This window comes from Neolamprologus brichardi, chromosome 15 (assembly GCF_056152115.1).
Source record: "Neolamprologus brichardi isolate AB-2024 chromosome 15, ASM5615211v1, whole genome shotgun sequence".
NCBI lineage: Eukaryota > Metazoa > Chordata > Actinopteri > Cichliformes > Cichlidae > Neolamprologus > Neolamprologus brichardi.
Window position 1 is genome coordinate 3,547,815 of NC_142118.1, and position 16,882 is coordinate 3,564,696.

The 16,882-nt window shown below is 44.8% G+C and overlaps 1 protein-coding gene across 7 annotated transcripts in view; it reads right to left on the minus strand.

The window, feature by feature from the left end:
• Positions 1-16,882, minus strand: part of runx2b (RUNX family transcription factor 2b) — a 118,564-nt gene that overhangs the window by 21,502 nt on the left and 80,180 nt on the right. For 4 of the 7 annotated variants that reach the window (XM_087852056.1, XM_035908731.2, XM_006793002.3 and 1 more), the window contains one exon: positions 562-824. In XM_087852056.1, the coding sequence (XP_087708182.1) occupies positions 562-762 (201 nt within the window). In that variant the 5' untranslated portion in view covers positions 763-824. Of the gene's footprint in view, positions 1-561; positions 903-1,278; positions 1,379-1,933; positions 2,131-16,882 lie in introns of those variants that run through there. The other 3 variants (XM_087852055.1, XM_087852058.1, XM_087852057.1) reach the window with 3 other exon arrangements.

Below are 16,882 nucleotides of genomic sequence, written 5' to 3' on the forward strand. Positions count from 1 at the left end.
AAGTCTTTGTTGCTTATTTCACTGGATGGGAAGCTGCTTTAAAAGGCTTTTATATTGTATTAAACTAATTCACAACATTTTCTGATTCTCGGAAATAAATATAATGATTTATTTTAAACGCAAGATGAAAACAATATGCACATGTGGCTCCTTTCTTCCAGACGCTGACTCATTTTCCTACAATTAAACCCGTCAGACTATTGCCCTTAAACTTCAATAATATTATTTTTTATGCATTTCCTGACTCTAATTTATTTTTAATGTCACAGTAATAACTTCCGGATTCTGAATGTTTACATTAATAACCATTAGGGCTTGGAAACTCAAAGAAAAACTTAAGAGATAAAGAGGTAAATAATCGAGTGAGAGAAGGTTTTTAAAAATCTGAACTTCTCGTCATCTAACGTTGTTAAAATGTCTTCAGAGAAAGATGACGCGTTTATTGTTGTTCAAAATCAGCTTTGGGCTTCATTTAGTAGTTTTTTTCTTGCAGTGAACGCCATGGTAGCCATCAAAAGTCGCTTTATTCGTTCAGCAGCGCAGCGCTGAGTCGGGACTCACCTTAAAAGCGACGGGTAGAGTCTTGTTGCACCGCCAGTGGGAGGGCAGGACCGAGCAGAGAAAGTTGGGGCTGTCGGTCCTCACTAGCTCGGCCGGGTGGTCCGCGATGATCTCGGCCATACTGCGGTTTTCGTGGGGGCGCAGTCTTGGCACCGCAGCCGCTGCGTCCGGCTGCCCGGCTGGAGAGCTCACATCGTTCATCTTTCCTGGGACCGGCTGGAGGCTACTGGACGGCGGACTGAACCTCCGACTGGCGCTGGGATCTACGGGAATTCGCATCACAACAGCGTGGATTATCAGAAAAGGCACCAAAGGCTCTCCGGCTGCTCTCTTTCTTTCTCTCTCTCACACAGGGAGAAACTCAGGAGCGTGCGCCGCTGCTCGCTGAACCTCAGCGCGCCTGCCAATGGAAAATGGGACTCGAGTGAGCGCACACCGCGTTTCAAAACCCTCTCCACTACAAACTTTAGTGGTCGCCTTCAAACGACATAAAATAGACTTCTCCAGCAAGAAAAACAACCCTTAAAAAAAGTTGATGATGCTTTAAATGACAAGTTCTTTTTTTTTCTTTCTTTCTTTTTCAAACTCCTCGGTGGAAGAGTCCATGTGCCATAACGCTGGCGTAGTTGCTCATGTGCGGATATAAATAACATCAAATAAATGTCCGAGCTCGTAATAGGCTATACAATTACAAAAAAAGCACGTCTAAAATGGAACAGCAGACCCAGATGCTCAAAAAAAGAAAAGTTTTTTGTCTGTCTCCCTTTAGTGAAAAGTCAAAGCGCAGCTCCAGGTGCGTCATTGAAGTCTTTGTGCCAAACTGAAAGGCTTTCTGAAAGTCCGCAGGCTATGTACACACAAAAAACCTTTCAAAGTCAAAGGGATAAGCTTTAACAATACTTTACAGGGCTATTTACAATCCCGCGACGCCTGCAAATTCAACATATTTTTCTGTTAAGTCTTCCGGACGTGCCGCTGATTTTGTGTAGGGTTAAAAAAAAAAAAAAAAAAGGTTTAAAGACGTTTGAAGAGAAAAAAAACTATCGCCGGTGAGATGAAGGAGGCGGAAAAACGAATCCCGGTTTTGTAGCCGTAAATGCGGTTAGTGTTTGGAGGCCGGGGTTTCCCGTGCTCAGGCTTTTTGTGGTTTATATAGCTCGAGCGCCCAGCAATTATTGCGCTGATGCGACTCCAACACGTGGTGTCTGGAGTCAGATGCATTCCCTGCGCCATAATCTATCACGCCTATATAGACTGCCGGACAGATCTCCCTGTAAATGGCCATAACTTCATGAAAGACACGTGGAGCTGCGTTTCACGCCTGTCTCTTACCCACATTTCAAAGTTTGCTCACAGCCTGTACCGTACGTACCGACATGTTACCGCTCCCCTGGACCATCAGCGCGCTCCTAACAGCGGAGGTGCTCATTTTCAGTCAGCAACGCGCACATCAGTCCATCAGACCGTGTAGTGTTACCGCCGTATCCTGACCGTAAACGGCTCACAGACGCGTTCAGAGAGAGCCGAGCCGCGGCGAGAAGCGAGTTACACTCCATAAGGTATAGGAGTGAGTGAGTCACCGGAGAGCGGTGAGTCAGGTAGAGGCGCAGGGGTAGAGTTTCACTCGGTCACAGGGGAGAGCTGTTGTGCAGGTGTACAGGTATTCTACTTTACAGGGGCTTTAATTTATGTTTATCCATCCACGTGGCCGCCCTGTGAACCGACTGCGCGTTTGGGAAAGGCATTTATGGAAAATCCAACTTCAACAGTTTCTGTGCCTCATACAACTTGTTAAATCTATTACACGGTCGTTTTATTACACATAGACCGAAAACAAACGATCTATCTATATAAGCAGCACCAAAATGAGACTCCTTGCGTAATTACGCACAACTTAAAATGTATTTGCATATTTCAAAACGAGATCACATACAGAGTAGTCCATTTAACGCAGCTTTTATTTCCTACTTTGACACACTTATTGTACTTTACTACAACAAAACATTATTTAACCCGTTTTCTTATTTAATTGCAGAATGTGTGAGACACAAAAACGCCGAACGGCTGTAAATTTAGCCAACAGTGTATCAAATTGTAAAAACCAGCTCAATCTCAGCCAACAGCAAAACACTGCTTACACATGTATGCATCCTTAAAGATAACCCGGTAATTTACAACAGAGGAGCTCTCACAGGAGCCACTTTTCAGCTTTAGAAATGCTGAAACCTTCAGTTGATTTTTCGGCACTTGCGGTTTTTATTTTCGCAGCTGCTGTTTACATTTAAACTCAAAAAACGAATGAAAATAATTCGCAAGAATATTTAACACAACAAAAATAGTAGATCTGCAACTCATGACATAAAAATCATGCATTTTTATTAAAGCCTTATTTTTTTTAAAGCAAAAGTGCTACATACATCCTTACACCACACCAAAACAGAACAAATAAATAATAATAATAATAAAAAAAAAATCACACTTTAACTTTTATGGCTGATATACTCTCTATGCCTGCTGCACTGAAAACAGTGAGAGGGCCTACTTAGCTTGTCCCTCTTGTGTCTACTGTAGAGGGCATCATTTACCCTCTGTGAGCCTCTATATCTCAGCCGGCACTCATCACCCACCCCACCCCACCCTCAGCCCTGATTACCCATCGGTCTCCCAATGAGACTTTTCTGGATGCCACATCACACATCAGCATGTGTACTGCCACTCTGTGTTCCATTTCCATTGCTCCCAAACAGGCTTTTATTGCAGTGAGTCTTTAAGACAAAGAGCTTTGATACTCCAGGCCTGTTTCAAAATAAATGGGACAAGTGGGAGGCACAGCTGTTGGGTTATTTGGATCCAGTCAGAGCCTTTGTAGCTTGTTTTTATGTTGTAAAGTTAGATGCAGTTTTATATACTTTGCTAAAGATTGCAGTGCTGTAAGAGAAATAATGTAATTCACCGTACACTACAGCCCGAGCGCTTGAAATAAGTCAAGTTCTTAAGTTTCACAAGCAAGTATGTGTGCACATATACATGTCTATTAAGTTGTGTGTGAGTGTGAGGATGTGGGAGGAATATATATATAATGTCTGAAAGCACTGACACGCATCTGGCACCTCGTCATGTGGACGGAGGAGGGGGGGGGGGGGGGGGGGGGGAGTGATTGAGTTACGCTTCCCTTCCGTGTGCCCCAAACACCAGAAATATGGTTCACATTGTCCAACATTCTCAAAGATCATCTAACAATTCATGGATGGATAAATGTGAATAGTAGTAATTAAATCTGTAATAGTGATAAACATGGACTTGCAGGAACCATGGAGCCGGTTATCCCAACAGAGTTAAGTTTCAGCTCTGATAATATCGCTTTTTTATCGTTGAGTAAATGTAGAGTAATGGGGAAAACACCCTTAATGTTGTAGTGGAATCTAGTTTAGGAAATTTAAAGGAGGCGGGGGCAATTTCATGCCATCAGCCAAATCAGCCTTATTACTTTAAATCCTGACTTAAATTTGAAGTGGAACTGTCAACGTGCACGTTCTGTGAATAAAAGACCCTTTAATGAGAACATTACACAAACTCACCAACTTTTCTAAGTCAAACTAATCACGCCTAAATTTAGATTTGCTGCACTCTGTTATTGTCCCATCAGAGGCAACGTAATTTTCCCGGCCCAACCCCAGGGCCCCAAACAGCCTCCCCCCCCCTCCCTACCTAGCCGTGCTTTAAACTCTGACAAGCTCAGCTCATCAAAGAGTGTTTGTCCCATCTGACTCCGCTTTGCTTCTCCGCTGCACATCCAGCATCTGTCTTCCAGCTCCCTACAGGATACGGTCCACACTCGTACAGCGCGAGGGCTTTTTACCGTCTGGCTCTCTGTCATTCAGAGGTATTGGGCAAACTGCACAAGTTTAAAACGTTTGATGTTCCAGAGATGTGACGGAAAGAAGGCGTTAATGTGCCAGAATAATCCGTTCAATAAAAAAAGAACATGCCATGCCTACCAAAATAACATTTTAGCAACCTGACAACTTTTGATTAAATGCGAATGCTGGAAGGTTTCGGGCAGAATTTGGCCTTTTAAGGATACTCCGCTGATCCTCCTCAGCATAAACTGATTTCATATGATGTAGTAATGAATCTAGCATAAAGCCGTTTAGCTTTTCAGTGGTTCTGCTGCTTGCCTGGTGCACAGCTGGATCGTCTCTCTCAGCTCTGGTATTATTCATCTACTGTGTTACACTGGCTTGGAGTCGCTGCACAGTAGGAGAAGTCACTAACAGCGAGGAACCACAGTATAGCACATCGAGCAGGATGTGCGTTTTTATGATTTATGGTAATATTGTATTTCGGCAGCTCAGTTTCAATTATTTGTTTTCAATAAAAATCAAACTTAGCTGACATTCTCTTGACTAATTTTCCTGTCGAGATATCAAGCGAGCAATAAAAGTTTCTGTTCTCGTTCCCACTTGGAATGACAAAGAGTCAAACCGCTAATATGTGCGCACATCCACCGCCTGTAATGTTGTCAGCAAACGAACTGCGCGAAAGCTTCTCCCGGCGCGTCTGTGACCTTCACATCTCCCTCGCTGTTCGACATTCAAAGGGACGCATTCAGACGCGTCCTTACGAGGCGCGCGTATCCTCGCTGTGAACAACACCTCATTAAGGAAGATGACAAGACACAGGGCTCAGTGTTTCAGCTAGAAATGTGTGTAAACTTTCCAGCTTAAGCAGGAAACAACCAACTATGAAAATACGCTCACTTTTAGCTTTCTTAGAAAAATAATTTGTAACATTACGGTCATATAGCCTCACTCTTTCGCTTCTTCATAAGCATATACTGTACTCTCATCCAAGAGGAAAAGCACAGCCACTTAAGACTCGGGATTAAGACTCCATTTCACAGTGCTGCATTTTTCAAGACACTTAATTATAGCCTTCTAGAGGAGCGCAGTGACGAGGCCCAGGCTTTTTCAGCTCTAACGGGATGTTTCCATGTTTGGCAGGCCACCAGCCAAATGGTCTGCCAGCAAGCCAATCAAGAGAGCCCACCAGGCTCTGCAACAGTTAGCCAGAGATCCAGCACACGATCCAATCGACCGAACCGACCCGGAGAACAGGCATGTAGCTGCAGAACCAACTAAACTAGTGGGCCGGTTAGTTAGCCAGCAGAGGAGGATGACGACGGACAGAAACTTTGTTCCTCGTGACCTCATCGACACGACCTCAGCGACTCACATCCCAGCGCTGATCCCAGATCATAGCTAAGCCCTTAATGACTGTTTGCGATCGAGGCCGTGACATCACTGTAAACTGTTAGGACGAGGACAGCACGTACTGTGGTGTGTGAGTGTGTGTTTGTGCGTGTCTCTATGCAACAGAGAGCAAACCCAAAATACATTAAACTCTGAGAAAGCCGGACCGGCGACTGCGCCCTCGGAGTTTTATGCATACATGTGCTTCGCTGAGGGGTACAGAAAGTTGTCTGATATTTTTGCTCAGTTTTTGAAATGGCACGGAGCAGCGTGGAAAGAGATGGAGACACGGAGGGGGCGGCTGCTCGCTGCTTGTGGCAGGAGGGTAAAGAGGGAGGGAGGGTGGGAGGGGTATCAAGACAATTTCCTCTCTGCTCTTATTGCTCTGACTGTCTGCCGCCTACTGCCTTCACGGAGGTCCCTAATTGAGATCACTTGTACTTAAAAATAGGAACAAAAAAGGAACTTCTGTGGGCTGGAAGATGGAGAGGAGAAAATAAAGCAGCAATATGTGACGAAGGCTGCCATTAAAGAGTCCCAATGATAGATCTGAGTGGGGCGCAGAGCTGAGAACTCTTTCTGCGTCTGCCAGGGAACCTTCAGATGTTGACGTGTCACACACCACCTGCTGTCACTTCGCTTAAACCGTGCATGTGGAAGAGTATGTGTGTGTGGGTGGGTGTTTGGCTCTTTGATGGGGTAGGGTGACAGTGCCTGCGGCTGAAGCCAAAAACATGCCAAAAAGGGGTACTTCAGTTTTTCCACTTTTACATGCAAGTGTTTGTAGGCATTTCACAGTTTGTCTTTACATTGCAAAAGAACTCTCAAAGCCATCAAGCATATCTGGGCAACTCCTCACCACGCAGCTTGTGTATCATTAGCTATGCTATTATTAGTCTTTCACTTTAATTCAGCCGTTTCACCAATCAAACTATAGCTGGAGCAGCTTTTCCCAGACTTGGTCCCAGAATGTCCTTAAAGCTGTGCTGGTTTCCCCTTTAAACCGTCTATCACTCAATCAGGTCTGATCCTGCTATTAATCAAACAATGAGCCCCTCTCCTTGGAGACCAGTTTGACGGATTGGCTTGAAGGCAACGCAGCGTATCCAGGAGGGGTACTGGACCACTGCTGGGAACAGGAACCCTGTAAAGAGCGTTTTTCTTGGACCGGGACCTTCTGTAGGTGCTAAAGACAATACAGACACTCGGGCTAGGCCAACATTCCACTTTACACTTTTCCCTTCCTCTGTGTATTTCACTGGTCTACTTCCCCTCTGCAAACTAGCCGGCTAGTATCAAAATATTTATAGTACATCTGCAAGACATGCTGTTCTCATGTATCCAGGCCGTTTAGCCCTGTGTTCATTATGCGAGGTAAAACTAATACCAGATTTACAGGGGGAGATTTCTCTCTGTTCTCCCCGTCCGTGTAGCACGATTGAGGATGATTTATGTGAGGTATGGACGCACAGGCGAGATAGATAGAGTGACTACATGGCGGCCCAGACTAGCACTCGCAGGGGGGGTATTGGCTATCACTTGCCCATTTCCACCCTTTCAGCTGAGTGTAGAGGAAGGTAAGGATGGAAAGGCAGTGGCTGGAAACAGGGGAGGAAAAGGAAGGAGACAGGAGGATGTATGCATGGATGTATATACACAGAGGTGGGGTGGAGGAATGTCCAAGGGAACTGGGTCCAAATTGAGGTACGGGGGTGTAGAAGAGGTCCAGATGGAGGGGGGGAAAATTCTGTCATGGATGCTCAATTGCACACAGACATAAACATCGAGCCATAGATCGAGCAAGCCCACGCCTGGATATGTCCCATATACATTTCTTGTTTGGGAGCTTTAGAATTTGTATTAAATATAGCGTTTATTTTGCTTGGCTGTCATGGATGGACTTTTAAAGCTCGTGTAGAAAAGCTTAGGACGAAGTTCTGGCATCAATTCGCTTCCTCGTTTTTGGGAGATAATCAACATCAAAACTGTCAGTCGAGCGAATATGTCCAGTGCCGAGACAATAGCCAATCAGATAAAGAGAAAATGAAAACAGCAGTAATGGGCAGGCAGCGCGAGCAAGTCGGTGTGCGTCGAGAGTGTTTGGATCGCGCTTTTTTTTTTCCTGATCTCTTCCTGATCGCAGTCCAGCTCGGAGCAGCTCCAAAACACTGAGTCTGAACTCCACAACCTGGAGCAGCACACACCAGTTTAAATTCCAAACCATTCAGATGTCAAAATGGCCCCGGGACGCCTCGGCTTTTGACGTGTAGGATGAGATGTTGCTAAACGATTTAAAGAGTTAAGTTGAATCTGTCACGGCTGATGCAGCTCACTCAGAGATTGGCTTTTGCCTAAAACCTTAGCCTATAATTACACCGAGACTATTAGGCTACTGGTCAGAAATGAGTCACAGAGAGGTGGGGGTGCGGAGAAAAAAGAGCCGGGTGGATGGAGTTCACTTTCATAGCTTCCAGCCTGAGATGTCCTTAGACAAAATCAATTCCAGTCATCTTCGGAAAAAAGGGTTCAGCGAAAGAAAGCATCATCAAAGCAAAGGGAAATTTACCAGAAGATAAACGACTATTGTCTGATTATTCGACCTATGACCCTGGATTTTCCACATACACTCAGAAACGTTGCCTGTTATTCCAGGACGAGGACTTCTCTTCCCCAAGCTGAGATGACGCCAGCCTTATAGAGCCTAACTCGAGTCCTAAACAGACTGCTGGGTCCCACAGGGAGCATCAATCACATTGTGAAACACTGTCCTTCAAACACAATCTATTCTGTGGTGTTGCATTATGGCAAAGCTGAGAATGTGAACGTCACACGCTTATAAAAAAAATCTCTCTCTGGCAACGGGGCTGCTGGGATGTGGTTTCGAACTGACAATTAAATTGTCCGCTCGGAATACGCTGTCACTCTGGAAACACGAGATTTACTGCGAATAATTTTGAGAGAACTGATCAGCTTAAATATTTGAACCGGATTTTATGGCGCCATAGATCACCCTGATACACTCTCGCATCCTCAAGAGGCTTAAAACTGTCCCCAGTAGTTGCAGAACTCATTTACAGGCAATTAAAGAAGCTCCTCTCACTCATACGTTTTATGGAAGCCACACAAATTAAACCCTGTTCTTGCACTGCTCCTACTAAGAAGGCAAACATATACATTCACATCTATCTACAAAACACAGGCCCTTATCATAAGGCTCCTCGATGCATACTTCAGGTTACACAAACTTGCAGAAGGAAAGAAAACCTTACAATCATAAAAGTGATACACAGGGTTAGAAGCTGTAAACATTAAGCCTGTGTTTACATTGCAAGGGATTCTTTTTCATCAGTAATAGCCTCACACTGTGAGCCTGATGATTGGGTAATATTTATTATGAGCCCTTAGGGTGTGCTTCCCTTTCAGCCTCTCTTATGTCTATAAAACCTTTTACCCTTAGCTCAACTGTAGCACAGACAAGCTCCCATTAGAACCTGATTGTATACGGGCTTTAAAGTGTGCTTCTATAATGCCTTTAGTGTGCATAGGTCATGTGCACATGTGTGCGTACCTTATGCGTGCATGTGTGCAGCAGTAAACGGGCTGGCTCGGAGACTCTGGTTAACCAGACTATAATTTGGAGGCCCAGTGAAGACTCCCAGCAGCCTCGCACTGTTTGTTTACCAGAGAGACCAACTCTACTGTTTCTGCTGCATCTGCAGGGTCCTGCAGGAAAAGGGCGTATCTGTCTGGCGGTGTGTGCATAAAAAAGTGCGGAGGTGTAATTCTGTGCGTAATGAAGAATTCATGAGAAAGTGACAAGAATAGGTCTGAACAGGTCGTGTGTGAGCGTTAGAAATGCTCTCTGAATGATCAGTTTCCTCAAAATTCCCACTGTGCTTATTTTTCAAACAGGGCCCCGACTAAGCTGAAGAACTTTCGACAACCCTCCCTGTCCTTTCTTCCTCATGCATCTTCAAGCTACAGTAAATCAATGCAAGAATATACATTGACTACTCCTCCTATTCTGAAATGGCAGCTTTGTCATGAATAAGAAAACAAAATAGAGCCAAACTTTGCTAAAAAAGCACCCTTGCATTAAAAAGGGTTTGTCAGCAAAAAATGACTGCTATTTTTGTTTGTGCTGAGGGTAATTCTCCTGAGACTAAACTGCTCGCTTTGTGTCCCATTTGGGCTTTTTTCACCCCCACCAACCCTCCTCCAAAGCAGGAATAAAAAGAAAACAATGCAATTCAAAAGACCAGAGCTCCCAGCCTGTCATTTAGCTGTAACTTTGAATTGTCTTTGCTCTCTGTGTGAGCTGTTTTCTTTCACACGCATGCACACGCACGCACACACACGCTGAGTTGTTGCAGCATCCTAAAATTTCATCATGAGAGAGGAAGAAAGACCGAGGAGAGCAACTTTCAAAATATCACTCTAATAAAATATTCCAGCTCCTCTGGGATCCTCCTTTGCTCGTTCAGCATCAGGAGAAGTGAAGTGGAAAAAGGCCTGTTATTGGTCTGTTTCCTTTGGGGAAAGACACCAAACGGGCTGAACAGAGCAACAGCTGAAGGAAAACTTTTAACTGCGACAACAAAATGAACTACAGACGACTGTAAGGGAGCAGCTGTCTGGGTGAGTGACGGGATTCGAGCCTGCTCCGGTGAGGATCAGACACCATGTATGTATATAGACTTTGATCAGACGCCGCTGCTTGTCAGAGCGCCGTGATCGGATTGAATGTGTGTAAACTGGAACAGCTCAGGGATCAACGTAAACACAGCAGCTATGTTCTCAAAAAGATGTCACAGGAAAGTCCTTTGAAACAACCTGAAATGTAACGTAGGGGATTTCTGCACTGCTGCTCCAGCAGAAATTGTTCCAAACTTTCCCACCTTTGCTTTTTTTCCACAAGCAAGAGTCACGCAGACTTTAGAAAGTCTGAGAAACTATTAGACAGAAAACCTGAGGAGTTCCACTTTATCATTTTTAGCATTTATGAGACAAAGATTAAGATGTAATAAGTGATCATACACTTATGATATATGATTATGAGATCCTGCACTTAGTAATAAATATCATTAGACAGAGACTTGGATCTGAGACTTAATTTATTTCTCTTATCTCTTACTTCTAAATACAACTGAGCTGAAGTGCAGCTGAACACACCATATACTTGATATGATTTTGGTTTGGACCTTTAAATCATTTAATTATTTATAAATCAAATATATACACACCGCGTACTTATACACAGGTCATCGCTGTTCCAAAGGGAAAACTGGTAATTGTGGACAAAAAAAAGTCACTTTTTGTTACTTGTAACCAGAACAAAAATGAAACAATTTGCAATCTCGATCTCACGCACAAAACAAGCGACGCCAGTGAGTTTCTAGCAACAGCCACCTGGTAACGTCGATTTCGAACGCCACGCTCGCTGCTCCTTGTGCAAGTTCGTGTACTGATGTAACTAAACGCTGTGCAAACTCTTTGAAAACTGGTTCGTTTAACGGAGGTGGAACCCGTGGGTTTTAACTTGGTAATCAGCAAATATTAGCAGAATGCAAAAAAAAATATGGGCAAAATTCAGTATTGTAACGTCTTAATCAGACATTAAACTGACTTTAAATGTAAATGTATTTACAAAAACTTTAATCCAATTGGAGCTTTTTGGTTTAAAAGCAGACGTATATATTTTGGCTTCATTTGTTCTAGTCAGTTGAGGACGCTCTCGTGAGCGGCCTCTAACTACGGTCAGTTTCTGCATAACGGTGCTGACGCTCCACGAGTACTGAAAGCAATCTGTTGCGATGCGGCGACCAAAGAACATCGAAAGTGAAGCGACTTTGGGCGAAAAAACCCCCGCAGGTGCTGGAAGGTGGGCAGGACCCAAGCTAAACCTTTCTCAACTTCCAGGTGACTACCAGTAAAAGTGAAGAATACCATTGAATAACTGGTAGTACATGCATTAAACGGTCACCTAGGCAACTGCCGCCTGCAATGTCCACGAGCGACCAGTCATCAGTTTCAAAGCAATGTGTGACGAGCAAATTGCTTCCAATGTGCACGCAGATTAACAGGAAGCGAACAGGTACTGCATAGGTTGACTTGGGTGTAAGTATATTATCTACACTCCTAATAAATCCTAGCAGGGGGGGGGGGGGGAGCTAAGGAGTATTTTTTTTCCTCTCTTTCTCTCTGGAGGCCACTTTACAAATGAGAGCTACCTTTTTCTAGCTTCCCTCGTCTCCCCCCAGAGACTTGTCAATATCAGCTACACACACTACTCGAAGTTCAAAGGCTTGCAGCCCACTGCGCACACCTACACACACTCTCCGGGCCTCCTTTTGTGTCTCGGGGGGATATTTAATTTCAGTGTCTCTGCACACATCTGAATAAGTCTCCATGCCAGCTTGTGTGTGCCACAGGTGGTACGGTGCTGGTGACTCTGATTACTGTGGTGACCAAAGCATCGCCGCCCATCACGTTTGTCATCAACCTTTTCCTGAAAGCGTGGGTGGGAGGGGAAGGATAAAGGGACGACTTAAGGAGAAGCAGAAGGAGGAAGGGATGAAGGGAGGCGAGGAAGGTAAATGATGGTAAATAGCCGCCCCCACGGTGCCATATGGGAGGTGGTTTGGACGAGTCAGTTTTGAACTTGCCTCGAGTGCAAACTGATCCTTCCTTTTGTATCATATCCCAGTCTCACTTACTCTTTTTCTTCCTCCGAATGTCTTCTTCTTTCTCTCTAATTTTCTCACTTTTTGCGCCCTTCTGAAACACGAATAAGTAAACATGTGACCCCTCTCTTCCACGCACAGGCACCGAGAGTTGTCAGGCCACCTTAAAAGCCTCGCGTGGGCGTCGCCGAGTGGGTGGGCTCTCTGATTTTCAGGTGTATTTGATCTGTTGTATTCACACCTCAGCACTGGCAGAGGGGGCCCACTGTGTGGGCAGGTAATTTGAGCAAATTAGGAGATGGGGCCTGTGCACTATTAATGACACCCTTACACCCTCCAATGCACGTCCGTCTATTGTTCCCTCCTCTGCACACCTTTCTTTTCTTCCGCTCCGAGTCCCCCGGTCCCATCTGCGCCTCCAGCTCAACGCCCACCCTCAGTCCCTCTAAAGTCCCACTGTGTGGAATGCACACACACGGTGCACATGGGGGCGGCAGAAGGGGGGGATTGGTTCCAGGTGCCAGTTTGAGCGAGAGCATTAATCAAGCAGACAGATCCTCCTGTCACACACACCTTTAATGTGCACGCACAATAGAAACGACAAAACCCACCTGTCATTATTCAGCGACTTTGCTACATGCCAAACGTCTGTTTAAGTTACCAAATTTGCCCCTAAATGTTTTTATAAGAGTGCTATGCGATAAAAGGAAAATACTTGGTGCTGATACTGATGTCTGGACACGTTGTAACAAGGTGCTCCACTGATGTCAGCTCAGCCCTGTTCGATGCTCCTTTGCTCATCTTCTCCTCAAAAACTGAGCACAATCCAGACTGTCTGTGTTGACACTCCTACGCGTTAGAGGTTACACCAACTAAATAATCAGAATTGCTATAGTGCATTAGTGCTGGAAAGTAAGGTTATATATTTAGGAGTCTGGCCTGAGTCGGAGGGGATACCGCATTCCTTTAAGATTAAACTAACAAGCCGAAAAACCTGCCCTTTTCTCCGAAGAACAGGTAAGGCCTTGTGTAGACGCTGTGGCCACGCTCTCACTCACATCGTTACACGCTGAACCCAAACATCCAGGAGGCTCAACACTCCATATTTCCCCGTTATAGAAACACGGGAGCGTGGAAGCGAGGCCGCCTCGGCCTATTTGAAGGCGGGCAACGGGGGAAACGCTGCTATTCAGCCTTTCCTGTGGTTTGCCGTATCAGCTCCGCTTTAAGCCATCTTCTGACTTAAACAACTAAAATAAAACATAAATGCCAAGAAGAAGAAAAAAAAATGGAGGATGTGAAAAGAAAGAGCAGACTGCTTTATAATACTGGTGTTACGTTTCATTAGGGTGAAGCCGTTCCAAGATAGACCAATTTTTCAAAGTGTTAGGTAGTTACTTCCTCTCTGAGGGCTTATATCGGATAACGGTAATTCACCCAGCTTGATGCTATTGAAATGGATGAGTGGCTGCAGGATCTTGTTAAGTGTGAAAATAGCACAGCGACGCTTTAAAAGCTTCACTGGTTAACGCAATGGCATTAAGCTACCCGGTAATTATGGTGCATTCAAAAATCATAGCTATGTGCAGAATGAGTTTGCAACGCTATCCAAAAATACGCACCAATTTGGCTCTCATCTCGCCAAAACACCAACGGGATATTGAACATTTGCATTGATTTAAAGCAAGCGAGGCGTTAGCACTTTTTTTTTTTTAAGCAAGCGTTCAAGTGTTTAATAAACAGGCTTTATTGGCCCTTTAAGGAGATTGTTTTTGAGTCTAATGTCAATGCTTTGAATAGGCAGAACCCTACGATAAGCACTCAGCTGGCAGGTTACCTTATCATAATAGTGTAATTAGCCCCAGAGCGACTGAATATTAGGACAGAACATGAGATAATATACAGTGCACTGCGAGTATTTACACTGAGTTCTACATTTGTTGTTGCAGTCTGCATATTACAGAGATGAGAGTAATCTCCCTCGTTTCACTGCTTTATTTTGAAAGTAGCGAAGCAGATATTGGACCACATCGAGACCACAAAGCACAGCGATTCACAGCATTTATAATTTCAGAAAGCAGCAGAGACTCTCTCAACGTTCATTCCCCTTTAGTAAAGTATATCAACCCTTTATTATTTTTTAAAATGACAAAAAACTCTCCACAACTCTCACATCACACTCAGACTGTAAAAATCGCAGCTTACGTTATTCCCACGACGCTTTCATTTAGACTTTAATAACAGCCTAAAGTCTATTTTTGGGCACAATCGGCCTCACATTCACAGTACATTTGAGTGAATTACACACCAATTAATCTATCTTTGATTAAACCCCGATCACATTAACGCTCCCTGATTACCCCGAGGAATCGTGTAGGCTAATGTAAACCACCAGCGCTAATAAGTTCTAATAGCTGGCGCAGCTCGCAAACACAAACAGCGCTATTTTACTCCATCAATATGACCCTGCTGGGATTAAATAACATGTTTGCCTCAGAGGTACAATTAAGCGATGCTAAATAGAGTTCCTTTGAGCCCGGAGTTAAGGGAAGAGTCTCCGCTGCACAGTAGCAGCCAGTGAAGCCCTCACATCGTCCTCCCCCCCGCTCCCCCGACCCATCCCCCGGCATTTTCAAATTACCTATTGATGAGTGGGCTACACGTCTCTCCCCGGGTGGATGGGGGGGTGGGAGGGGTGAGGCGAACGGGTGGGAGGTGGTGGTGGTGGTGCGGTGGGATGTCTGGTTCACTTTTAAGACGTCTCCAAGAAGCAGGCCTGTGGTTAGATCTAAGGCAACACTTATGCAACAGAAGCTCCCTTTCTCAAATACATATATACGGTTTCCCTGCAAATTATCCGAGATTTTCTTCGGGGGGGAAAGTTTTCCGCCTGGAGTTTTCAGATATTTACCCACATCGTCCCCGCTTTCTTTCTTTTGATGTTGTTGATTCGGGTCCGTCTGCGTGTAAGCACTTCTTTCCCCCCCTCCTCTCGACTGCGAACGATAATTGCTCCCATGACTTAATTGTCTATATGTAATTAAGTTTGTAATAGAGAAAAGAGGCACTTAAACGTTCCCCGGAGAGGCACGGTGGCTGAGTGGGTGCCACACATGTTGAAGATTATTCTGCCCTCTCCATCTGATCTGCCAGTATGAGGAGTTATAAAAAAAATGTATTCAAAGCAATTAAATTAAAATTGCCTCATGTAAATGCCAAGACAAATTTTAATGAGCCCCCTCTACTTTAATTTGGAATATTTGCCCGTTCCCTCAAGTCAGCTCAATTTATCGCTGCATGGGAATGTAGGCTCGACTCTAAATTAAAAATGTCCTTAATGAACACAAATATACAGACGGATGGAGTAATGTGGCTTTCTAACTACAAAAACAGTATTTTGTGCTCTCGGCAAACCGGCTGACGCTGGGCAAAATGATCCAGGAGAAACACTGGAGCGGGGGGGACTTGAAGAAAATATGTAAAATCAACAAAAGTCAACGCTCCAGCTCTCTTTATATCCACTTCATGCATTTTAAGTTCACAGGAACTGATAAGGATGCTTACAGATGTAAATATTTATGCCACAAAATCCACGTTTTAAGTTCTTATGTAAGTCAAACGAGTTCCACGTTACTTTTTCCCCCCTTCCTTTTTTTGTTTGGCTAAAGCAAAAAAATATCCAGGGTGCCATTCCTAATTTTTTGCCAGTTCAGACGCAGCGCAGTACACTACATTTATTTATTCAGAATTATAAATACAACAGAAAGAACTGGTGGTCTTGCAAAATCACACCGTGCCGTCAGGGGGGCTTTTTGTGGTTGCACTGACAGATTTACTACCCAGATGTTCATAAACAGGGGCAAAGTCAATGAGGCGTGGCGCGGCATCAATCAGCAAACCTTGATGTCTGAGAACTGATCAGGGATTATCATCCTTATGGGGTGTCTTCTCTACCTGAGCATCTGCACACATCTGCTCTTCTCTCTTCACCGTCTGCCTCTCCCACGGCGTGCTTTCAATTTCCTGCACTGCTGCTCCTCTCCTTCTCCTGCGCTCCGACCCCCTCCACCGCCCCCTCCCGAGACACGGCGAAAGGTCAGGGGGTTAACATGGTAATAGGTGGTGGTGATTGGTAGAAGACGCTCACTCTCTCCCAGCTTTCAGAGTGTATTAGGAGCCACCCTGCTTCTGTGCGGAGCGGGAGCCCAGAAGAACAGCTGTGTCTGACCACCGAGCGACTTCTTAAAAACATCTTTTAAACATTTGATTTGGACAAGACGAGCGGGAGGCTATGGACCGGAGCGGGAGGCAGGAGGGCGGCGGGTTGTGGAGGGGGAAGAGGAGGAGGAGGTCGTCTATTAAGCTGAGCCTGTCTATTTCTTGTGT